General features: G+C 41.0%; 1 protein-coding gene across 5 annotated transcripts in view; it reads right to left on the bottom strand.

The window, feature by feature from the left end:
* TRAPPC9 (trafficking protein particle complex subunit 9) overlaps nt 1-26,361 on the bottom strand; it is a 645,618-nt gene that overhangs the window by 426,543 nt on the left and 192,714 nt on the right. For all 5 annotated transcript variants that reach the window (XM_087447411.1, XM_014788024.2, XM_087447413.1 and 2 more), the window contains one exon: nt 1,393-1,517. In XM_087447411.1, coding sequence (XP_087303537.1) covers nt 1,393-1,517 — 125 coding nt within the window. The remainder of the gene's footprint in view (nt 1-1,392; nt 1,518-26,361) is intronic.

Genomic DNA, 26,361 nt, shown 5'->3' with positions numbered 1-26,361 from the left:
CGCACAGTGGAGGAGCTGAACTGCAGAGGCAAACGTAACGATGCTGAGAGGCCTGAACCTAAAGGAGAAATACAATAACCGTCTGGTGTTGGTTACCAGGAGGCTGCAGGTGAGGTGACACCTGAGGGCCCTGTGAGGAAGTCACTTCTCCAGCTTCTCCTCCATCACTTCCTACCAGAAAACTACCCCCAACAGAATCAAAAGCTTTGTAGTTCCATGCTTGTGTCACACTGTTTCATGCCTCTGTGCCTTCACACCCTCAAGTGGGAAGCATCTTCCCACATCCCAGTCCCCTTGGCTAACACAAAGAGCCCTAACACACAGCCATCCAGCTTCTGTGTGAATACACCCTGTGATGGAGAGCTCCCAGCTACACCAACAACCTCTCTCTTTACTGCGGGGCCCTAAATGGAGAAGACTCTCCACTAAAACATAGCTCCTCATAACTTCAGTATGACCTCTATCCACCAAAATCAGCGTATTCCCTCTGGCCGTGACCACACTTCAGACAGCGTCCATGTTCCTCCATCCCTCATCTTATTTTCATCAGATCAGCCCCAATTCCCCAAAATTCACGGTACCACTGACTCACAACCAGCTTGGCCAGGCTCTTCTGATGGGCCTAATCAGTCAATGCCCTCTTAAGTTTTGGCATCAAGGTTGTAAGCAGTACCCCAAAAGGCTGGGCCTGAACACATGCTTACGTGAAAAGTCATTTTGGCAACCTTGCCGCCTACATCCCAGTCACAGCTGTTAGACGTTTAGTCTCCTCACTCTACACACTCTCCCTGGGCAGGCTGAGACAAGCGGAGCTTTCCCAAATGCTGATGACCCCAAACCTGAGAGCTCTAGTTCACACTCTCCTTGAGCTCCTTGGAGACAACTCTCTCTGCTCACACTGAAGTCCCAGGGGACCTCAACTTTGCACTGATAGTCACTCGTTACTGTATATTCATTGTGGCTTCCTTAGTGCTTATAAACCAACGAGTGGAAGGAGGTACCAAAGGATTGAGGAAAAGTTTATGGGATAAATAGCTAAACTGAAAATAATTATGCAATAAATAAGTTTTTCAAATGAATAGGGAAAAAGGCAGGAAATATTCCACTTTAATCACTGCCTTCCTTGATTCAATCCACAAATTCCCAATACTTCAAGGAAACAAGAGTTAGCAACACCAAAACACAATGCAGTCAAGCTTGCCACTGCTTTCCAGAACATTCCATGGAATGAAAAATACTGAGAAACCAGCTTTCCACAAACGCAATTGTATTATCAAACAACGCTTCCTTTCCTTTCTGAAAAATACTCAAAAGTTTGCCTCCGAAAAGGCTTGGCAGAAACCAAGAGTGCCAAGCCACCTGGCAGACTGCACGTGTGCAGGACTGACTCACCTTCACGTGGCTCGAGTCCCCAGGTTTGCTGCCCTCAGGTGGGTTCACGGGTTTGCTCTCCACTCGAGGCCTAACAACCTGTCGAAAGGGACTGCACAGTGGAAAGCCGCTCACACTGATTCCATCTAAAAGGTAAGAATAAAGATCGTAGATAAGAAGTTAGCTGGATTTTTTTTTAATGTAGGGGGTTTTATTCAAAAACAGTAACTGGAAGGAGCACTTGACGCCAAGCCCACCTTTACCTTCAGGCCTTTGTGTGAGACGCTCCCTCAGCCTGGATCACTTCCCCTTCTGTTGGGGTGGCTAGCTCCTTCGTGTTGCTTTAACTTAGCCTAAAAGCCACCTCCTCACCCAATTTGACAAAGCCACTGCCCTCTGTCACAGGACCCTATTTAAACCTCTGTAGAGCACTCACTACTGCCATCTGATCTTTTTCCTCCCTGGTGACATTACCTACCAGTCTAATCCAGGACTCACCCTTAAGTCGTCTCTTTGTCTTACACCCCAATCAATCCAACAGGAAATCCTGTTAGCTTTCAGAGTATATCCAGAAATGGCTTTCATGGCCACCTGAGTCACTGTCACCTCCCTCCAGGACTAATGAAGAGGCCTCCTGGCTGCTCTCCCATGTCACCATGGTTCCTTTACCATCTACTTTCCCCATAGCAGTTGGAGTTGGCCTATGGAAACATAAATCAGATCATGCCCCTCCCATGACACCGTGTTTTACTCAAGATCTCTTTGCACAGCACAATTGCTGCGTGAGTTTGAAGAAAGATGCACCAGCTTTGTCTTTTCAGACCAAAAAAAAACTGCTGACAACAGTGTAGATAAGTATCTTTTGCACCTCAAAAGAAACTGACCCAATTATAAAATGGAGCCATTTCTAAATTAGATGGAGATGCCTGCCAATTTTGAAGAGACATTTGTTAGGAATATAACCATGATAAGTTAATTTTTAAATGACTTTCCTTAAGTAGAAAAAAGGCAAACTCAAAATACAATTCTAGATGGTAGCAATAGCATGGTTTTTGAATCCCTCAGAATCCCAACATAAAGTGGACAGAGCAGCAGACAGCAACACCAAAACCCAGTTACCACCAAACCAGGGACCAACATATCATCACCCCCAATTTACAAGCAGGTGAGTACAAACCCCCAATAGCCCCAAGACCTCTGTAGTGTCAGGGCTTCTGCAAAAGAAAGGAAGAAGTGGTGGGGCACCTGGAAAAATGCCAAGGAAGAACCCGAAATTGCCAGCAAGTGTTCAATGGAAAGTGTAGCAAGCCAACTGGGGAAACAGCTTGATCCAGAAGCAATCTTGTCCACTCCAAAAGCAGATGGAAGCAAGGGGTCCACAAGGAAGACTGAGGGAGGTGGGGACGGCTAGCCTTGGAAGTTCTTGAAAGTGACACACCCTGGTTGTCTTCCAGGACAAGGGTCCAGGCTGAGGAGAGACTGCCATGAATGTAACCAAAATTAAGATGGAGAAATTAGAGACGAAGGCAGGACAAGATTCAAATAAATACAGGAGGGAAAAAAGGAGCCAGGAAACCTCAGACAGCACGCCGTTGTATTCTTAGTTACCACACCACAACAACGGCAAGCTGTCAGAAAAGTCACCGTGACCATGCTTCTTCCCACAACTCCACAAAACTAATTTTATACAAAAACAAGTGAGAGAAAAGTGTCAAACCCATACCAACTTCAAGCCCCATGCTAGGTTATCAGAAGATAAAAAAGAAGAAGAATGCAGACCAGAATAAAATTTCTACACACAATGAAAACACGCCAGAAAGACTCATTCAGGGGAATGACCAAAACTGAAACGTTCTATTTCAAAACAAGCTAAGACATTAAGACAATGATACAAGAAAGATAAAAGAAAACCATAAATCAGAATTAGAAAACCTCAAAGGAGGTGACAAATTAAAACCCATTTTATAAAAGTACCACAGTTAATTATTTAAGATGGTAACAGTTGGAAAACCTGGAGGAAGGGCATACATGAACTCTTTGTACTTTCTGCAGCTCTTCAGTAAATCTAAAATTGTTTCAAATAAAATATTTTTGGGGCTGGCCCTGTGGCTTAGCAGTTAAGTGCACGCGCTCCACTACTGGCGGCCCGGGTTCGGGTCCCGGGCGCTCAGCAACGCACCGCTTCTCTGACCATGCTGAGGCCGCGTCCCACATACAGCAACTAGAAGGATGTGCAACTATCACATACAACTATCTACTGGGGCTTTGGGGGGAAAAAAAGGGGAGTAGGATTGGCAACAGATTTTAGCTCAGAGCCGGTCTTCCTCAGCAAAAAGAGGAGGATTAGCATGGATGTGAGCTCAGGGCTGATCTTCCTCACAAAAAAATATATTTTTTTTTTATTAAAAAAATTTAAGAAATGAATACTAAACCAAGAACATAAGAGCAAACAAACAACTGATTATGCCTTATGAGAAAAAGGAGAAAATTTTTCATCAAAAAGAAAAGAAGAAAGTACTGGAAGAGGAAGTCAAGATGGCGGCATAGGCAGACTCTGAACTCACCTCCTCCCGCGGACACAGCCAATTTACAACTACTCGTGGAAAAATTACCCCTGAGACAGAACTGAAAACTGGATGAGAGGAACTCCTGCAACAAAGGACAATCCTAATTGAGGTGGAAGAGGCAGAGACTCCCTTCTGGAGAGAAAAAACGAGCTGCAGTGCCTCACGGCCGCCCAGGAGCAGCCCACAGGTCCGCAGCCCTCCCTGGAGGAGCAGGGCCCTGAGTCGGGGAACGCCCCCACTGGGGGCATTTTGTGGACCCAGCACAATCGAGACAAGTGGCATAATATCTGACTTTGCCTGCTATTAAAACACTGGGGAGTACCCCTAGAAAAGCTGGTTCACAAAGACATTAAAACCAGCTCTTAAAGGGCCCACGTGCAAACACACCCATTTCAGTAAGCAACCGAAAATTACTAGAAAGAAAGGTGTACAGTGCTTTGGTGAAAAGAGACTCACCTGATAGGCTCTGAGTGCATTGCAGTGAGAGGTGAGACCTCTCCAGGGACTGGGACATTGGCGGCGGCCATTGTTGTGGCCTGGTGTGGGTGTGCTGACACAGACGCCATTGGAGTTTTCCCTGGGGCCTGCTAGCCCAGGGTCTGCCCCAGCCACTAGAGCACCAATTTAATCCAGCTCAGCCAGGGCAGGCAGCCCACCCTAGAGACTGGCCCCACACAACAACAAGCCCTCAGGCAACTTGTGGGCCTGCATAGATTGGTGACTGGATTCTCTGCAGCCTGGCAACAGCCCACTTCCGTGGGGCAGGGGGTGCACAAGGAGCAGGTGTAGAGTGTGGGGCAGTGGTGGAGTGTGTGGGGCTCCTGCCCTGGAGAGTCTGGGTCCACTTCAGGAGGTCAGGGTGCACACATGGGGCAGGACTGTGTTGACTGTGTGTGTGGACCTATGGGTGGCAGGGCTTGTCAGCTGCAGAAGACTTGTGCTTCTCAAAGACCCTCATAGGGGGTTTGCCCCACCTTCCAAAGCCTGAAACAACTGGGTGCTCCCATGCCTGAGGCCAGCCCCACCCAGCTGCAATCCTCAGAGAGCTGACAAGAGACCTAAAGGCTGGAGGCTTATAGCACTTGTAAGCCCCTGAGCCCAACAACCTGCCACGCTGGGGGCCTACTCACTTAAAAGAAATACTGCAACACAAATGTGGTATTAGATCTTGCAGCCAACTGTGCTGGGGCTCCCCAGACCTGATAAAGAGACTGAAGGGCCCACAACAACTACAAGCAGCTGAGCATTACAACAGCAGGCCAGGAGCATAACTCAGCCTCCCTGGGTGCCTACAGGGAGAGCAAACACGCCACAACAGAAGGACACATGTAGCCCACATAGGGGTCACCCCTGGAACATTGAGAACTGAGGGAAGCACACTGTAGGCCTCCTAAGGCATCACTTATATAAGGTCACCTATCCAAGAGCAGGAGACGTAGCTGACCTACCTAATACGTAGACACAAGCACAGGGAAAGAGGCAAAACAAGGAGGCAAAGGAATACATTCTAAGTAAGGCAACAGGACAAAACCCCATAAAAGGAACTAAATGAAACAGAAATGAACAACCTACCTGACAGAGAGTTCAAACAAAGAGTGTTAAGGATGCTCACTGATCTGGGGAGAAGAACAGATGAACTGAGTGAGAATGTCAACAAAGAAATGGAAGATATAAAAAAGAACCAATCAGAAATGAAGAATACAATACTGGAAATGAAAAATTCACTAGAGGGACTCAAAAGCAGAGTAGAGGATACAGAAGAACGGATCTGCGAGCTGGACAAAAGACTAGAAGAAATTACCCAAGCTGAACAGGTAAAAGAGAAAAGAATTAAAAAGAGTGAGGACAGTCTAAGGGACCTCTGGGACAACATCAAGCACACTAATATCTGTGTTATAAGTGTCCCGGAAGGAGAAGAGCGAGACAAAGGGGCAGAGAATCTATTTCAAGAAATAACAGATGAAAACTTCCCTAACCTAAGGAAGGAAACAGACATCCAGGTACAGGAATCACAGAGAGCCCCAAACAAGATAAACCCAAAGAGGCCCACACCAAGACACATCATAATCAAAATGTCCAGGAATTAAAGATAAAGAGAGAATCCTAAAAGCCACAAGAGAAAGACAAGTTACATACAAAGGAAACCCCATAAGGCTATCAGCTGACTTCTCAGCAGAAGCAGAAGTCAGCAGAAACCTTACAGGCTAGAAGAGAGTGGCACAATATATTTAAAGTGCTAAAAGGAAAAAATTTACAGCCAAGAATACTCTACCCAGCAAGATTATCATTCAAAATGGAAGGAGAGATCAAAAATTTCCCAGACAAGCAAAAATTAAAGGAGTTTGTCAACAAGAAACCAGTGCTACAAGAAATGTTAAAGGGACTGATTTAAGGGGAAAAAAGAAGATCACAAATAGGAAAAATTATCTATTTCCATGATAAGAGGGTAATGGATACAAATGCACAAAAAAGAGGTTAGATATGATATCAAAAACATAAGATGAGGGAGGAGGGGAGTTAAAGAGTAGAGCTTTCAGACAGAGGTCAAACTGAAGAGACCATCAATTCTGTACAGAAGGAGAAAGGAACAGAGAAGGACTACTAAAACACTGAGGAAAAAAAAAGTTAAAAAACGGCAGTAAGTACATACTTATCAATAGCTACTTTAAAGGTCAATGGACTAAATGCTCCAGTTAAAAGGCATAGGGTGGCTGACTGGATAAAACAAGACCCATATACATGCTGCATACAAGAGACACATTTCAGACCTAAAGACACTCACAAACTGAGAGTGAAGGGATGGAAAAAGATACTCCACGCAAATGGCAATGAAAAGAAAGCTGGGGTAGCAATACTCATATCAGACAAAATAGACTTTAAAACAAAAACTGTAAAAAGAGACTAAGAAGGGCATTACATAATGATCAAGGGAACAATCCAACAAGACGATATAACACTTGTAAATATCTACACACCCAATGTAGGTGTACCTAAATATATAAAGCAATTATTAACAGACATAAAAAGAGAAATAGACAGTAACACAATAATAGTAGGGGACTTTAACACTCCACTTACACCAACGGACAGATCATCCAAACAGAAGATCAATAAGGAAACATTGGCCTTAAATGACACACTTGAACAGATGGACCTAGTAGATATATACAGAGCATTCCATCCAAAAACTGAAGAATACACGTTCTTTTCAAATGCACATGGAACATTCTCCAGGACTGATCACATATTAGGCCACAAAACAAGTCTCCATAAATTTAAGAAGATTGAAATAATACCAAGCATCTTTTCTGACCACAACGGTATGAAACTAGAAATCAACTATAGGAAGAAAATCAGAAAAGCCACAAATACGTGGAGATTAAACAAAATTCTACTGAACAACGATTGGGTCAACAAAGAAATCAAAGAAGAAATCAAAAAATACCTGGAGACAAATGAAAATGAAAATACAACAGGCCAGAATTTATGGGATACAGCAAAAGCAGTTCTAAGAGGGAAGTTTCTAGCAATACAGGCCTATCTCAACAAACAAGAAAAATCTCAAATAAACAATCTAACAATGCACCTAAAGGAACTGGAAAAAGAAGAACAAACAAAGCCCAAAATCAGTAGAAGAAGGGAAATAATAAAAATCAGAGCAGAAATAAGTAAAATAGAGACTAAAAAACAATATAAAAAATTAATAAAGCCAAGAGCTGGTTCTTTGAAAAGATCAACAAAATTGACAAATCTTTAGCTAGACTCACCAAGAAAAAAAGAGAGAAGGCACAAATAAGTAAAATCAGAAATGAAAGAGGAGAAATTACAACAGACACCTCAGACATACAAAAAATTGTAAGAGAATACTATGAAAAGCTATATGCCAACCAATTCGACAATCTGGAAGAAATGGATAAATTCTTAGAATCAGACAACCTTCCAAAACTGGATCAAGAAGAAATAGAGAATTTGAATAGGCCAATCACCAGTAAGGAGATCAAAACAGTAATCAAAAACCTCCCCAAAAATAAAAGTCCAGGACCAGACGGCTTCCCTGGTGAATTCTACCAAACATTCAAAGAAGACTTAATACCTATCCTTCTCAAACTCTTCCAAAAAATTGAGGAGGGGGGGAAGCTCCCTAACTCATTCTACGAAGCCGACATTACCCTGATACCAAAACCAGACAAGGACAACATAAAAAAAAGAAAATTACAGGCCAATATCACTGGTGAACATGGATGCAAAAATCCTCAACAAAATACCAGCAAATCGCATACAACAATACGTTAAAAAGATTATACTCCATGATCAAGTGGGATTTATTCCAGGTATGCAGGGATGGTTCAACCGTCACAAATCAATCAACATAATACACCACATTAATAAAATGAAGAATAAAAATCACATGATCATCTCAATGGATGCAGAGAAAGCCTTTGACAAGATACAGCATCCATTTATGATAAAAACTCTGAATAAAATGGGTATAGAAGGAAAGTACCTCAACATAATAAAGGCCATATATGACAAACCCACAGCTAATATCATCCTCAATGGTGAAAGACTGAAAGCTATCCCTCTAAGAACAGGAACCAGACAAGGATGCCCACTGTCACCACTCCTATTTAACATAGTACTGGAAGTCCTAGCCAGAGCAATCAGGCAAGAGAAAGAAATAAAAGGGATCCAAATTGGAAACGAAGAAGTGAAACTCTCAAAATTTGCAGATGACATGATTTTATATATAGAAAACCCTGAAGAATCCACCAAAAAACTTTTAGAAGTAACAAACGAATACGGTAAAGTTGCAGGATACAAAATCAACATACAACAATCAGTTGCATTTCTACACACTAACAACGAAGTAGCAGAAAGAGAAATTAAGAATACAATCCCATTTACAATTGCAACAAAAAGAATAAAATACCTAGGAATAAACTTAACCAAAGAGGTGAAAGATCCGTACACCAAAAAATATAAAACATTGCTGAAAGAAATTGAATAAGACATAAAGAAATGGAAAGATATTCCGTGCTCTTGGATTGGAAGAATTAACATAGTTAAGATGTCCATACTTCCTAAAGCAATCTATAGATTCAATGCAATCCCTATCAAAGTTCCAACAACATTTTTCACAAAAATAGAACAAAGAATCCTAAAATTTATATGGAACAACGAAAGACCCCGAATAGCTAAAGAAATCCTGAGAAAAAAGAACAAAGCTGGAGGTATCACACTCCCTGATTTCAAAATATACTACAAAGCTATAGTAACCAAAACAGCATGGTACTGGCACAAAAACAGACACACAGATCAATGGAATAGAATCGAAAGCCCAGAAATAAACCCACACATCTATGGACAGCTAATCTTCGACAAAGGAGCCAAGAACACACAATGGAGGAAAGAAAGTCTCTTCAAAAAATGTTGGGAAAATTGGATAGCCACATGAAAAAAAATGAAAGTAGACCCTTACCTTACACCATACACAAAAATTAACTCAAAATGGATTAAAGACTTGAATGTAAGACCTGAAACTATGAAACTTCTAGAAGAAAACATAGGAAGTACGCTCTTTGACATGGGTCTTAGCAACATATTTTGAAGTACCATGTCTGACCGGGCAAGGGAAACAACAGAAAAAATAAACAAATGGGACTACATCAAACTAAAAAGCTTCTGCACAGCAAAGGAAACCATCAACAAAACGAAAAGACAACCTAACAATTGGGAGAAGATATTTGCAGACCATACATCAGATAAGGGGTTAATCTCCAAAATATATAAAGAACTCATGCATCTCAACAACAAAAAAACTAACAACCCAATTAAAAAATGGGCAAAAGACCTGAACAGACATTTCTCCAAAGAAGATATACAGATGGCCAACAGACACATGAAAAGATGTTCAAAATCATTAACTATCAGGGAAATGCAAATCAAAACTACAATGAGATATCACCTCACGCCCGTCAGAATGGCTATAATTAACAAGACAGGAAACAACATGTGTTGGAGAGGATGTGAAGCGAAGGGGGCTCTCATACACTGCTGGTTTGAGTGCAAACTGGTGCAGCCACTATGGAAAACAGTATGGAGATTCCTCAAAAAATTAGGGATAGAACTACCATATGATCCAGCTATTCCACTGCTGGGTATTTATCCAAAGAACTTGAAAACACCAATGCATAAAGATACATGCACCCCTGTGTTCATTGCAGCGTTATTCACAATAGCCAAGACTTGGAAGCAACCTAAGTGCCCATCAAGGGAAGAATGGATAAAGAAGATGTGGTATATATACACAATGGAATACTACTCAGCCATAAGAAATGATGAAATCCAGCCATTTGTGACAACATGGATGGACATTGAGGGTATTATGCAAAGTGAAATAAGTCAGAGGGAGAAGGTCAAATACCGTATGATTTCCCCCATTAAGTAGTAAATAATAACAACAACAAACAAACACATAGAGACAGAGATTGGATTGGTGGTTACCAGAGGGGCAGCGGGAAGGGAGGAGGGCGAAAGGGATAATTCGGTACATGTGTGTGGTGATGGGTTGTAATTAGTATTTGGGTGGTGAACATGATGTAATCTATGCAGAAATAGAAGTATAATGATGTATACCTGAAATTTATACAATGTTATAAACCAATGTTACCGCAATAAACAAAAATTTAAAAAAATAAAATAAAGTACTGGAAGAAAAAAAAAAAAGAAAAGAAAAATGAACTCAAAAGAAAATGACAAATATTGAAGATTATAGAAGATCCAACATACAGATAATTGAAGTACCTAAAGAAGAAAAGCAAATCAAAGGAAGAGAAATACTAAAATCTGCAATTCAAGAAAACTTCCTGAAATTAAAAAAAAAGATTTGAAATAAAATACTGAAAGAGCACACCACAAACCTAAAAATATCAACTAATACAATAATTTATTTTAGTAAAAATACTGGAAGTTAGGAAAAAAGTTCTTTGGGCATCTAAACAAAACAGCAAGTTAACTGAAAGGGAAAGAAAATCAAATTATCACCTGATATTGATAGTAACACTTTAAGACAGAAAAAAAATGGAGCAACATATTTAATACACTCAAGAAAAGAAAATGTGAACCAAATATTTTATATTCACTGAAACGGACTTTAAAGTGTAAAGAACACAAAGTGTTAAAACAACATGCAAGAACTCAAAAAATATTGTTCCGACAAGATATCCTTAGTAATCACTTAGGTGATAGGTTTTAAACAATCAAAATTACTAGACTAACAATTGACATGAGTACTGGTGGTGAGCACTAAATCTGTAGAACTAAGGATAAATGAGGGTTAAAAAGAAAGTAAAATATATAGTGGCTATAGGCCCGGGTAATGTAGATAAAGATTGATTTAAAAAATAGGAAAAGAATGGGAAAAGCAGGTACAAAATTAATTTTCTTATTAATTAAGCTGATGGTAGTAGAATTATTATTATTATGAGACTGTTGCGTGTATATTGTAGGATAAAGTAAATGAGTAATTAAGTGATGTTCTATTTCTGTCAGCTCCTGTGTCCTTGAGAACCAGGATTTCTAGTATAGAGAAGGAGACACACACACACAATATAAAAAAGATAAAAATAATATTTTAAAATCTATATTCTTGAACTTGAATTGAAATATCAGTGTAAATTCAATGTATTTTCTCTTGAACAAAAAGAAAATACAGAATTATACATGTGTATAAGTAACTTAAAGAGTTACTAAAGAGTTACTAAAGAGACTTAGAAACAATGACCAACATAGTACAGTGAGAATCCCTAAAGACCAGACCGTGGTCTTGAAATACCACTCTCCACTAAAAGAAACCAGAGCTTCTCAAGAAATGGATAATGCCACGCCAGTGGCAGGAAACCTACAAGATGAGCCTGGAAACATTCTGTTATAACCAGACAGCAGGAAAACTAACAAAGACTACGTAGAGTCATGTCATCCCTGCAACCTGCTTGAGGAAGTCCTCACTGGCTAATGATGGGACAATTGGAACACAAAAAACGAGAGTAATTGCAACTGATTGATACTCTTCAAATATGTTTAAATCCATATTTAATGGATCCAATTTAAATATTTGATCCATATTTAAATCCATATTTAATCCACGTGATCATAGTAATACTTTTTTAAAAAAAACTAAATGATGACCTGTGGAGGACCAGAATCAATCCATTATCCTGAAAACTGGCAAATAAAATAAACAGGTTTTTAAACTCCATTTCTTATATGAACTGTAGCACTGGATAACCAAATAATATATAAGGCAGCGTATCTCTTGATGAAAGTATTCTAACAAACAAATGAAAAAGAAATGATAAAATTGGAATAATACTATTTTACAACCCCTAGTCCAGGATTTTTCAACCTCAACACTACTGAAATTTGAGGCTGGACAATTCTTTATGCTGGGGCTGTCCTGTGCATGTAAGATGTTTAGCAAAATCTCTACTCACAGGATGCCAGTAGGAACCTCCCCGCAAGTTGTGACAACCAAAAATTGTCAAATAACACCAGGGGTGGGAGGGGGCAAAATCGTCCCAGATTGAGAACCGCTGATCCAGGCAATGAGCATTAGCAATCACTAACACCATAGAAAGAGAAACAACTAGACATTCCCTGTCTCCTGATGTAAGAACACAAGACCACCTTTGGACTTGCCAAAAGGATCAGAGATGAACCTGATCAAGGTTCTGAGAACAGAAGAACATGTTCAACTGCACCATGAGTGTGCAAGCAAGAAAGCCCAGGCTGTGGAAAACTCTTCAAGTCAAACGTCCCAGGTTCTTCAACAGATAAATTACAAGGAAAACGAAGAAATGAGGGTACCTGTACATTAAGAGAGACTTAAATTTAATTAAGTGGGCAAGACTAAACTATTATATCTAGGGATGTATATTTGTGTGATGAATCTATAAATAAGCAAAAGAAAGTGGTTACTAAAAATCAGGATAGTGTTTCCTTTTGGGGTAAAGATGGGACACGAGAGGCTACTCAGATAGCTGGCAGTGTTCTAGATTTTAATTCAGGTGATAGTTATAAGAGTATTACCTTGTAAGAGTGATAGTTTTAAGAGTGTTACCTTTATGTGGCTTTCAGAATCTGCTTTTTTAATTTCACAATAAAAAGGTTTAAAAATACAGTTCCATTTTTATTCAAAAAACTTAAGCAATTTTTCAACTAAGGGATAGTGTCAGGATTCACATTTAGGAGTGTCTGACCTCTTCACTATTCTGGAACACCATTCCATTTGCAAAGAAGTCTATTTAAATTAACAGATTTGAGGAGATAAACCCCTTAAGCATCTATTGCTGGGAACTAATTCCCAACTAACTAAAGAGAAGACACCAGCTGAATTAGTGGGTTATTTAACTGTATTTTTTATTATTTAAGAACATAAAGAAATTATGTCCTATTAAGTTATTTTCAAGTAGTTGGAATTTGCTAACAGAAACCAGCTGGCATGTAGGAAAAGTATACCTATGTGAAGTATGATAGACTTCCAGTGTAAACCAGGCCAAGAGAACAAATTACCAGAGGCGATATGTGCAAGAGGTCAAAGTCATTACTAATTTTGGCTTCAGATGCATGGAAACAGACACAGGAGAAAGAGCAAATACAGAAAGTGAGGTTGGTAAGAGGGCAACTTATATCTGTAAGGTACTTTATAGTTTATAAACTTACCTATTTTAAAGAAAAGCAATGAATAATTTCCCTAAGGTCATACTGGCAATAAGTGATCCTAGGCATAATACCACGCACAAAGACATATCCTTTTAGTAACTTGAATGGATGGATAGGTGGATGGGTGGGTGGGTGGATGGATGGGTCCCACAAGCAGCTCAAACTGAATAAGTACAAAATGAACTTCGGGAGATTCTATTTCTGATAACAGCAGGCTAGACAATTCAGACCAACTCAGCCACTGCAAACAACTTGAGAACACAAAGCAGTTTTCAAATCTCTTCAAGGCATTGGAGAGCTAGCAAGGCAGTGAAGAGCTATGGGGCCACGATCTGGCAGAAGAAGGAAATACAGAGCCATGAGCCTGGCATTAAATTTCCCCAGAGGTGCCTGCAGATTCCAGAAGTGTTGACTGAGAGGCTGAGAATCTAAGCAGAGCCTTTGACATATTCACAGGACTAAGTGGGAAAAACACTGGCATTCAGTGTCCCCACTGGGACGGTAAGTCCCAGAAGCTTTGAGTAGGACCCCAAAGGATGACACACTGAGTAAAAGGTAGACTGGAAATAAAGCAGCCTCACAGGGACCAGAGCCCAGCTTTGAATCCTGTCAGTCCCTGTAACTGGATTCAGGCAATTCTTCTACCAAAATATATTCCTTGTCACCCCTATTCTGCCCCATGTTTTCTCATCTTTGTGTGTTTGCAATTCTCTTCCCTCTAACTTTGTGTTTCCTAATATCCCAAATTCTTAGTCTCAGTCCAAATGCATCCTCTTCCACAATGCCTGCCCTAGTCACTGTACCTGAAAGAAAGTACTCCTTCCTCTGCGTTCCAACCCCTTGCCTACCCTGAGACCCGTGCTCACTGCATGTAGCCCTGGATCCAGGAAGACAGGCTGTGTGGCAGGGCCGTGGGTGGGGAGTCAGACGGGCCAAAGGCCTGAATCCTGGCTTCTCCACCATATGGCTGAGTGGCCTTTACCAAGTTACTTAACATCTTTGAGCTTTAAATTTCTCATCCCTAAAATGGGAACAACTGGAACACACAAATTGTAGGATTACCTGGAAGAATGAATGAGTTACTGCATATAAAGTGTTTATCACAATGCCTGGTACTTGGCAAGCATTCAACAAAAATAGCTATTATAATTACAGCCATTTAGCACGTCTTAGATTCCTTACCAGACCATAAACTCCTTGAAGAGGGAATTCCTGTCAAGTATTGAATCCCCCACAGTAGCTGGCACAGGCTCTAGCAAATCACAAACCCTCAGTAAATGTTAAGTAAATGAATTAATAAATTACAGGGTCAAATGCAATACTTAGTTTACACACCATGTTCAACAAAAATTTCATCATCCCAAAGTCACATTCAACAATTGACTTTGGGTTAATTGAAATTTCATCATGTGTCTCTGTGCAAAGATCCATTTGCAAAGACTCAATCCAAAGCTATTAGGTTTGAATCAGTTTTTTCTCTCCTTTTTCTCATTCTCCCAGCACCATGAACACAATCTATAAAACCTCTCTACTACACCAGGGTGCCTGCTGTGAAGGGAACTAGTATTATGAACACAGACATTTGCAAAACAAACTCCATGCTTTTCAGCATCCTACCCCAACCCTCCACTGGATCAAGTGGAGGTGGTAAGTGAGCATGGTACTGAAGACCACTAAATGTCACTCAGCCCCTAGGTCACCCTCTGCTGAGTTAAGGCCTGGTGCCCAAAGGGATTTTAAATGCCATCTCATCTCTATCACTCTCTCTCTACACACACACACACACACACACACACACACACACACACGACCTGGGATACAGCCTACTTTGCTCTTCCCTAGAGAAAGCTCCCATCATTAGCAAATTACACAAATGCCACTAGCTCCCAGAGGACTCAGATTCTTTTTTGCTTTGGAAATACCAATCCTATTTTATACTTATACAATGCTAAATGCTTTATTTCTGCAAGTGGTCCCAAGGCATTGGACTGTAATGGGAAGATGCAGTAAGCAGCTGGTTGCTGCCTGCCAGGCACTCTTTTCCTTGCAGAATAGCTCCTTCTCCATCCCATGTGGTTCTGGCCATCCCTGATCCAGCCACGGTCAGAGATGGAAATGTCCCATCAACATTATCTGGTCCAGAGCACGGACAGAAGACACAGGAAGGGTCACACAGAGTCTTTCTATGAGATTTGACCTACAAATTGGGAGTGGGGGATGTTATCTTCCTTTGAATCATATGCTATAAAGATACAGATGGGGCCTTCCTACAGCCATTCTTCCCACCACATTGAGAGACTCTGAGCAAGTCATACAACCCTATGAACCTCAGTTTTCTTGGCTCTAAAATTGGAACCAACTCAAGGGAATCAATAAAAAAATACAATTCTGCAATGTCTTAGAACTGGATGGATCTAGGATGTGGGCACTTAGCAAAAAAGGCTAAAAATTACATCTGAAATTTAACTCCTTTTCAGACAGACCTCAAAACCTCAAAGAAATCTCAAAAATCTGTAATCTTCAAGCTCAGAAAAACACTAAAAAAGCCACTCTACAGTTTCTTTATAGACTAAAGAATTCTGCCCTCTAATAGAACTGAGGATGAAGGAGACAGGTAACGTATAAATTATAAACGGGGACAGAAGGTCCCCAGCTCCGGTGGAAACAGAAGCCAGCCTCTGCAACGTTGGAAGATGAGCCCTCAGCCGATAAAAGGACAGGGCTGGAGAGAAGGGGGCAGCTACAGAGAGTGGTGAGAGACGAGATGGAACAAATGCAGTGAGCAAGGAAGCAAATCATGGGCAACGCCTGGGAAGGAAAAGCTCTCCAGCTGGGGTGGGGTGGAGGGGAGAAAATTCTGTTCAATCACTCGGCCAATTTTCCTGCAAACACAGTCTATCACAAACAGAACAGAGAACAGATTGGGATGGCAATTAATAGGAAGACAGGACCAAAAAAGTTACAAACAGATGAAGGCAGCCTAGTAGGAGGACCAAAGAGTTGAGTGGATTCATGAGGACAGAGGGTATTTAAGAATGGTATGAGTCTGGTAGCTCATCATGAATCAACTTGAGCTTTTAGAGAGAATTTCATAGTTACCATTTATAGTGCTCAATTTTTCTATTAAAAGCATCTCTGTGGGCAATTCAGAAATACAATTTTGTATGCTAAAATAATACTTCTCTCTTGAATTCAGCTATATCACAACCATGGTAACAATTGGGAGAAATGACAGCTGAAAGTGGGATTTGAGCAGTGGAAAGAAAAAGCAGTCACAATAAAAATACTAGTAAGGTTTGGTAACTGAGTGTTCACTATGTGCTTGGCACAGCAGTGGGCACTTGGTACATGCCATCTAACTATTCCTCACACCCTGCAAGGTAGGCATATTTTATCAGTTCTATAGATGAGGAAGCTGAGATTCCAAGAAGATCAGTAACTTAGCAATACAGCAAAGTTCACCAGAAGCAGAGCCAGAACTAGCGCTCGGACTGTCAGATTAGTGACCACCCAGCAAAACTGGGACAAACAACACATTTCAGTCCTAATATGAGCTTCTACAAAACCTCGCCGGCCAGGCTGTTCTGTAGCACACCACGCAGGGTCCTGGATACCACGCATCCCACTAACCCTGTCATAAGGAGCCTCACAATGGCTTAGCATCCAACTCCAGTGATGGGTCTACTCAAGGAATGTGTCCATTTTTGCACCCTTTCAAAAGAGACACTAATGCTTAAGGCTGAATATACATTTTTCTCTCTTGCAATAGGTATATGAAATAAAGTAGAATAAAATGTAACTAGAATAAAACACATTTACAAAGGCAAAAGGAGACAACAATCTCCCAGTGGGAGTTTGTAGAGTATGCTGTTCCAGGTAGAATATATTTTGAAGACGTTTTTTCATTTATTCATAAAATCCCCGGGTGCCAAAAAAGCCCATCTGGTTATCATAAAATATCCTCAAGAAAACCAAAGCAGTAGAAGCATTTGGCTCAGAAATTAGCCAGTACTCATCCTCAGTTTCCATAGAGAAAGTAGCACGCTCAGTCATTCAGCAACTCTGGAATATGTTAAGGAAAGAAAAAATAATTCATGTAGAAACAGCAGCCTTCACATGCCTCCGGCAGCCTCGCGCTGACACTGGTCAGCCTCTGCTGGGTGCCCCATCTCTAGCCCATGATGGGACCACACTTCAGGTCTCCTGCCCTCGCTGACGTTAGGGACCTTGAGGTCCATGGTTGCGTAATAACTACCTGTGGGGTACAGGAAATGTCCTGGGTGGTCCCCCAGTTGTTATCCCAGGCCCATGAGCCAGGCACTCCTTGGTGTTACACATGCTCTGTGCTTTCCGTTTCCCCATGCTAATGCTCACTCCCTCTAACACTCTCCCTCCAAAACCTGTTCTGACCTCTTTGAAAAATCCAATCCATTCACTCCACTTCTTTCTTTATCCATCAACCCCCATCATTATGTCCACACCTTCCTTCTCCAGCCATGTATTCTACGGTCTAGACCAAAAAGCACGAAACTTTCTCTGTAAAGGATCAGATAGTAAATTTTTTAGGTTTGTAGGCCATAGGTCTCTGGTACAACTACTCAGCTCTGCTGTTTTGGGGCCAAAGTGGCTGTAGACATCCACAAACACATGGAGTGACTGTTCCAGTGACACAAAGACAGGCAGCGGGCCGGATTCTGGCTGCTGGGCGACAGTTTGCTGACACCTGGTCTGGACCAACAACCTCTCCCTGGAAAGCACCTGTGGTTCCATTGCCCTCTCTCCTCCTTTTATACTCACCTGACAAGACCCCACTCCAAGTTAAACCCATCTATCCACTTTCTCCACATTTGCACCCAAACAGCCGAAGATTAAGGGGGGGAAAGCCATAGATGGAGCCAAGCAGGCTGCCTTCACACCCACAACCACGCTCACCATCGCTGAGCGTCCTACCACATCCGATTAAGTTTGCCAGTTTGCCCCCAATACGTCTTCCCGTCTCCTCACAAATCCCTACCCCTCACTCTCCTGCCCCCTCCCCGATGAGCCAACACCAAGGACAGCACAGAGGGGCAATCAGAGGAGAGAGGAGGACTAGTGCATCTTCCATCACCGCTTCCTCCACTCGCCTGCAGCTACGCCCGTGCTTGATTCCCTTTCTGTTAGTAAGGGAGAACCTGGCTCCTCCCACCTCACAGGGTCTCCGTCACTCTCCTTACTGCTCTCACTCCCTGTGCAAGACCTCCCGGAGCTGTCTGCAGCTCTCTTCAGTTCTCTGCATGCTCTCATTCTGGGTGATCTCCCCAGTACCAGAGCTTTGTGTTTTAACATCGTTACTGAGACAACTAGCATATAGTAACCTGCAGATGTTTACAGCGTACAACTGCAGAAGTTGTGACATTCGTAAAACAATCTGCACAACTGAGAGAGTGAACGTGTCCATCTACTGCAAGTTCCCTGCGCATCCTTGTACTTCTTCACTGCCACCCCCCTCAAGCCTCCTCCCAGCCCCGGTAACCACTGCTGTCACTAGAGATTAGTTTGCATTTTCCAGAATTTAATCTACACAGAATCATATATATTATATACTCTGTGAGGCTTCTTTCACTCAGCACACTTATCTTGGAATAATTCCAAGTTATTGCATGTATCAGTAGTTCATTCCTTTTGTATTGCTGAACAGTATTCCACTGAATGGATATAATACAATTTGTTTATCCATTCACCTATTAATGAACACTTAGGTTGTTTTTGATTACTACAAATAAAGCTGACTATTTGTGTACAAGTCATTGTATGCACATATGCCTTCATTTCTCTTGGTTAAATATCCAGGAGTAAGATGGCTAGCTCATATGGTAAGCGTATGCATGATTTTCCAAGAAAGCTATTAATGAGCTATTGGTACATTTAAAAACAATTTAAAAAGGATTCAAAGGAAGAAGGAAGAAGAGCCTATCAAAAATGAGCAGGCAACTTGAGAAAGAACAAAATATCACCTCTTAAGATGAAAAATAAATAGGACAATGTAAACACTCATTAAGGAAAAAATTAGTGAATTGGAAAAAAGAGGTGGAAAAATTATCTAGAATGCAGCCAATGGAGAAAGATGAAGAATATGAAAGAAACGTTAGAGGACCTGGAAGAGAGTGAGAGGCTATGCTGGCTTAATAGGAGTTAAAGAAGGAGATGAGAGTAAATTGGAAAAAGGTAACATTTCAAGAGAGACTCACTGAACATTTTTTTATAATTGAAGAATATGAATCCTCAAATTCAAAAAGAACAAGAAGCTCAACAGGACAAATAAAAAGAAATGCAAACCTAGAACTGACATAGTAAAACTACAGAATACTAAAAAATGAGAAAAAGATGTTCTCAAAAATATATAGGGACGTGTCCACACAAAAACTTGTACACAGCTGTTTATAGTGGCATTATTCCTAACAGCCCAAGAGTGGAAACAATCCAAAGGTCCATCAACTGAAGAATGGATAAGCACAAAAGGTCTGTCTGTACAACAGAATATTATTCAACCACAAAAAGGAATGAAGGATGGACACAGACTACAACATGGATAAACCTTGAAACATTATTCTAAGTGAAAGAAGCCAGACACCAAAGGCCACACATGGTATAATACTGTTTATATGAATGTTCAGAATAGGTAAATCCATAGAGACAGAAAATAGATTAGGGGTTGCCAGGGGCTGAGGGGAAGTGGGGAATGGTGAATGGTTCCTAATGGGTATGGAGTTTCTTTTTGGGATGATGAAAAAGTTTTGATTTTGACAGTGGTGATGATTGCACAACTGTGTGAATATACTAAAAACCACTGAATTGTACACTTTCAATGTATGAATTTATGGTATGTGAATTATATCTCAGATTTTTTTAAAGCAAAGGGTTAGTACAACTTTCTTAGGATATAAACACACTTCAGGAAAAAACAGATAAAGGAAAAAGACATTGTATCCAAATGAACAACAGTTACACTGAAAGCTAACTTCTCAACAGCAGTGGAAGCTATTAGACAGTAAGAATTCATCTTCAAAAGATTTAAGAAAATTTAAATGGTAAACTAGAATTATATACACAGAACTATTTTCTAAGAATGATGGTGACATAAAGATATTTCAGGACAAAAACTGAGAAAACTTACCATCAACACATCCTTACTAAAGGAACTCCTAGACAGTTTACTTCAGGAAGAAAGAAAATAATTTCAGAAGAAATGTCAGAGATGGAAGAAGGAATGGTGAACATGGAAAATGGCACGCATGTATATATGTCTAAACACCACGCTTGCGCCAGTTCAGATGTTTTCAGTTCAACAACCATTCCCTAGCCTCTGCTACGTACAAGGCGACATCACGCTGGCAGAAAAAATCGTTTAAAGTTGCAGCCCTAAAATCTGAGAGTAGGATCTCCTTCCACAGTCCCAGATAACAAAAGAAACCAAAGTATAACTCTCCACTGCAGGGCACACAATGCCCACTTTCTCACAGTCATGTCAAAGAGAGGCCAGCCTGTCACCTCCAAGGGGAAATGTGAAAATTCACACAAGGCAAGGCCTTTTCACAGTAGATAAGATGTACAACATGATACATGAGCCAATTTCCATTAAGATTGTATTTTGGGGCCTGCTGATAAGAATGATCACCTTTGCTGAAAAGTGACAGCACGTGAGTCACTGGCCACCCAGGAAACCAACTGCGTGGACTTTTAAACCATTTAATAGTCCTGTTAGGACTAACCCCCTCCCCCAAAGATGGTTAAGAAAAGAAGTAGATGAAAGTGAAGCAGGTAGGCTCAGCCAAAGCCAAGGACATTTGTGACCAGTGGAGACGGGGCCCTGAAATATGTGTCCAAAATAAAGTGCTGCGGGGTCCGGCCCCGTGGCTTAGCAGTTAAGTGTGTGCGCTCCGCTGCTGGCGGCCTGGGTTCGCACCCCGGGCGCACACCGACGCACTGCTTCTCCCGCCATGCTGAGTCCGCATCCCACATACAGCACCTAGAAAGATGTGCAGCTATGACATAAAACTATCTACTGCGGCTTTGGGGGAAAATAAGCAAAGAAATAAAATTATTTAAAATATATATATATATATATACACACAAAATAAAGTGCTGCTTTCTCTTCTTTGGAAATTTTCCAAATTTCTTTGGAAATCTTCAAGGGAAGGGAAACTTTGCAGCCTTCAGTGATCATGGAGCTCCGCTGACAAGGACGGGCAGCTACACTGTAATGAGCACAGACTCTGACCCCGCGCTGAGCACGCGTCCTGCACTAATGTCTTTACTACACTGTAAGCGCATTGGCACAGGAACTGTGCATTTTTAAAGTCCATATTTGAATAGTTTGTGACAGCAAACAGTATATAGGGGAAAAAATATTTGCTGGGTGAACGAATGGATCTAATGTCATTTCCTAGTTACTATTCAATGAGAAAGGCCTCACACCCTCAGGCTGCTGCCCAGCACAGAGCTGGCACTGGGCACATCTCTGAGGCCATCATTCACACGGAGACGCACAGTAGTGTGTAGTGTGGCCACCCGGAACTGCACACCTGCATCTTAAAGCACCTAATAAACATGAGAGGAATCAATGAATGACTTCATGAATGAATAAGTAAATGACTATCTATCCAGCATAATAGAGAAAGTGGGTTATTGCTGGGCTTTCAAATCCAAGGATTATTTTCAAAACAACCAATAAATCACTTCTTTGTAGAATAAGAATGCCAGCATGAACTGCTTTGAAGAGTAATGAGTTCCTTGTCACTAGACCTGGCCAAGCAGAAGACAGGTAACTTCTTGACCGGGATCTTGGGGAGCAATTGGAGGGAGGATGAAGTGGGGTGACCTGGCTCCCACCTAAGGTAGTATGAAGTGCTACCACCCTTCTCGAAGCAGCTGCAGCATCATCCACGGCCTCAGCATCACCCTAGCCCAGGCCTTCTCCCCACCACGCAGAGGAAGGCAGAAGAGAGCAGAGTTGCTGGATGTAATCCCAAAGGACTGAGACACGAGGACCTGGGTTCCAATCCCAGATGTGCTCCCTTTGTTTGTCGAGAAGCAATTTGCTGAAAGGAGTACTGGACACGGAGTCAAAGCCTCGGCTCTGCCAACCCCGCCCCCGACCTTGGGAAAGACATTCCCAGTCGCTGAGCACCAACAGGAATGATGGACAGCGCTAGTAAGTGCTACTCTCACGTTCCACTCTGGGTCTTATATCTTTTATATCTTGTTTACATGTGTTATTCCATTTCTACCTAAGAGAAACACAAATAAAAGAACATCAATTCTCCAAAGAAAGCCACAGAAATAGCTCAATTAACGTGTTATTTTAGGATAAAAATCAGGGAAACAAAACCAGAATACTGCCAGTTTGAAACTGGAAGTAGACGCCATTTTCACAAGATAATAAGGGGAGAGTGGTGGTTTTCCAAGCCAAATAATGGCACGTGCTTCTTCTTTAGAAACATGAAATTTAGAGAACAATCTGAATGTTTTGTGCACTCGTCACAGCAGTCCTGAGGCACTGCACCTCCCTAAGAGACAGGGAAAGTCATTATTTCTTCATTAAATAGTCAGCCAAATCACAGAAATTACAAAGCTGACAGTTTCAAGTTGGAACATTAATTTAAAAATTATCAAAAGAAAAATTTCACCCTGGCATCCCACAAAACCTTTCTTCCTCAGCAAATTAGTTTTGAATCCCTACAGGCAAACTCTGGGGACTAACTTAAGAATCTCTCTCTCTCTTTCTCTCTCTCTCTCTCTCGCATACACAAGCACATGCACACACATTTTTCAAAAATATAAGTTCCTGGAACTAGCATTGCTCTTTTCTGCCACAGGGTTTTTACACATGTATGAAAAACTATTTTCCTCATCCTACCCTCTTGCACCTATTTCAGCCCTGCTCATTCTATAAATCTTACTTCAATCATCACTTCCAAACAAAAGCCTTCCCTAACCCCCTGAATTAAGTCAAACTCCTATGATATGGCAAAGCATCCTATACTTTCCTACTCAGCATTTAGCAAAGTGGCAATTTTTCGTTTATTTGTGAAATTGCTTATCTCTCCCACTAATACATCTACTACAGTAGTCGCTAGATAGTGCGTATTTAAATTTAAAGTAATTAAAATCAAATAATATTAACACTTCAGATCTTTAGATGCACCATCCCACATCTCAAGCTGTCAAAGCCACAGATGGCTCATGGCTACCCTATTGGTCAGCTCAGAATAGGACGTTTCTGCATCACAGAGAGTTCTGTCCGACAATGCTGCACTGGATGCTAAGCTCCTAAGGGCAGGGCCTGTGTCTCATTTTACTCCTCAAAACAATCCCAAGAGCAGTACAGTACATGGAATAAAATAGATGCTCTGTCAATGTCTGTGAGGGGGGAGAGGAAAAATACACACCATAATTGTTTACTTTACTAAACTACACACTGCTTTATAATAACCTAGAAAGGAGGAAATTATGTAAGTCTATTACCTGATTAGAACAGAATATTAACAGTTACTTTCATAACTCATAACTGTATGACATAACTCCAAATATTCTATAATGTCCACAGCCTATTCAAGAAATATTTATGATTACCTAATATGTACCACACAATACTACACACTAAAATTAACTCAAAAATTAGATTAAAATAGATAACTCAAGTGGTTTTACTGGTGAACTCTACCAGACATCTAAAGAAGAATGGATGCCGATCTTTCTCAAACTCTCCCAAAAACAGAAGAGGAGGGAACACTCCCACGCTCATGTTCTGAGGCCAGCATTACCCTGATACCAATGCCAGACAAGGACACCACAAGAAAAGAAAACTACAGACCAATATCCCTGAGGACGATAGATACAAAAAACCTCAACCAAATATTAGCAAACCTAATTCAACAGCACATTACAAGGATCATACACCATGATCAAGTAGGAGTTATCCCTGAGATGCAAGAATGGTTCCATATACACAAATCAATAAATGTGATCATCACATTAATAGAAGAAAAGATAAAAGTCATATGATCATCTCAACAGATGTAGCAAAAGCATTTGACAAAATTCAACATCTTTTCATGATAAAATCCCTCAACAAATTGGGTGTGGAAGGAAAGTACCTCAACATAATAAAGGCCATATACGACAAGCCCACAGCCAACATCATACTCAAGGGTGAAAGGTTGAAAGCTCTTCCTCTCAAGTCAGGAACCAGACGAGGATGCCCACTCTCACCACTCCTATTCAACACAGGACTGGAAGTCCTAGCCAGAGCAACCAGGCAAGAAAAAGCAATAAAAGTCATGCAAATCAGAAAGGAAGAAGTAAAACTGTCTTTATTCACAGATGTCATCATATTATATATAGAAAACCCTAAAGACTCCACCAAAAAACTGTTCGATCTATTCAACGAATTCGGTAAAGCTGCAGCATATAAAAGCAACATACAGAAATCAGTTGCTTGTCTACACACTAACAACAAAATACCTGAAAAAGTAATAAAGAAAACAATCCCATTCACAATAGCATCAAAAACAATAAAATACTTAGGAATAAATTTAACAGAGGAAGCGAAAGATCTGAACACGGAAAACTGTAAGACTTTGATGAAGGAAATTTGAGAAGACACAAGCAAATGGAAAGATAACCTGTCTTCACGGATCACAAAAATTAATACTGTTAAAATGTCTGTGATGAGAAAAATAGCTTTTGTTTTTCTGAGTTGCTGGCTAGGCATTTCACAGTATGACAACCCTGCTCACACCCAGAGGCTGCACATTTAGATAAGGACCTGAGTTTAGGATGCCCACCATAAGTTCCTGCTTTGCTTTTCCTGGGGCACTTTTAAAATAAGCAGTTAGAGTTCAGCCCACAAAAAGTTAGTGGCCTCTGCCCCAACCACCTTATAAGTAATAGGTGCTTGCTACCCTGCTCTCCACCTCCTGCTCACTTATGACCTGGGACAGAAGACTGCCCTTCCCCCAGCTAACTGCACCCTCCTGCTTCTGGGATCTGTAAGTAACAAATCTTGTGACTCTACTTCCTTTGTGTGGATATATTGAGACAGCGCCTTCAATCAAAATGACCCTCTAGGTTTCACTTCCCTAAAGTAGGATCTTGGATGCTGAGGGAGCTACCTGCCAACCCCGCGTGGGTGGCTTGTGCCTCCTCATCAGCAGGCCGTAATCTGAATATTCTTAATTCAATACACCAGCTTTGGCTTCTCAACACAATGTCCATACTACCCAAAGCCATCTATAGATTCAATGCAATCTCTACCAAGATTCCAATGGCATTTTTCACAGAAATAGAAAAAGCAATCCTAAAATTTGTATGGAATCACAAAAAAAACCCAAATAGCCAAAGGAATTCTGAGAAAGAAAACAAAGCTGGAAGCATCACACTTCCTGATTTCAAACTATACTACAAAACTATAGTAATCAAAACAGCATGGTACTGGCATAATAATAGACACACAGACCAAGGGAACAGAATAGAGAGCCAGAAATAAATTCCCGCATATACGGTCAATCAACATTTGACAAGACAGCCAAGAATACACAATGAGGAAAGGATAATCTCTTCAATAAATACTGTTGGGAAAACTGAACAATCACATGCAGAAGAATGAAATTGGACCCCTATCCTATATCACTCACAAAAATTAACTGGAAATAGATTAAAG

The sequence above is a fragment of the Ceratotherium simum genome, chromosome 23 (genome assembly GCF_057802395.1).
Source record: "Ceratotherium simum simum isolate JZ-2026a chromosome 23, ASM5780239v1, whole genome shotgun sequence".
Lineage (NCBI taxonomy): Eukaryota > Metazoa > Chordata > Mammalia > Perissodactyla > Rhinocerotidae > Ceratotherium > Ceratotherium simum.
This window is presented reverse-complemented; position numbering and strand designations above follow the sequence as displayed.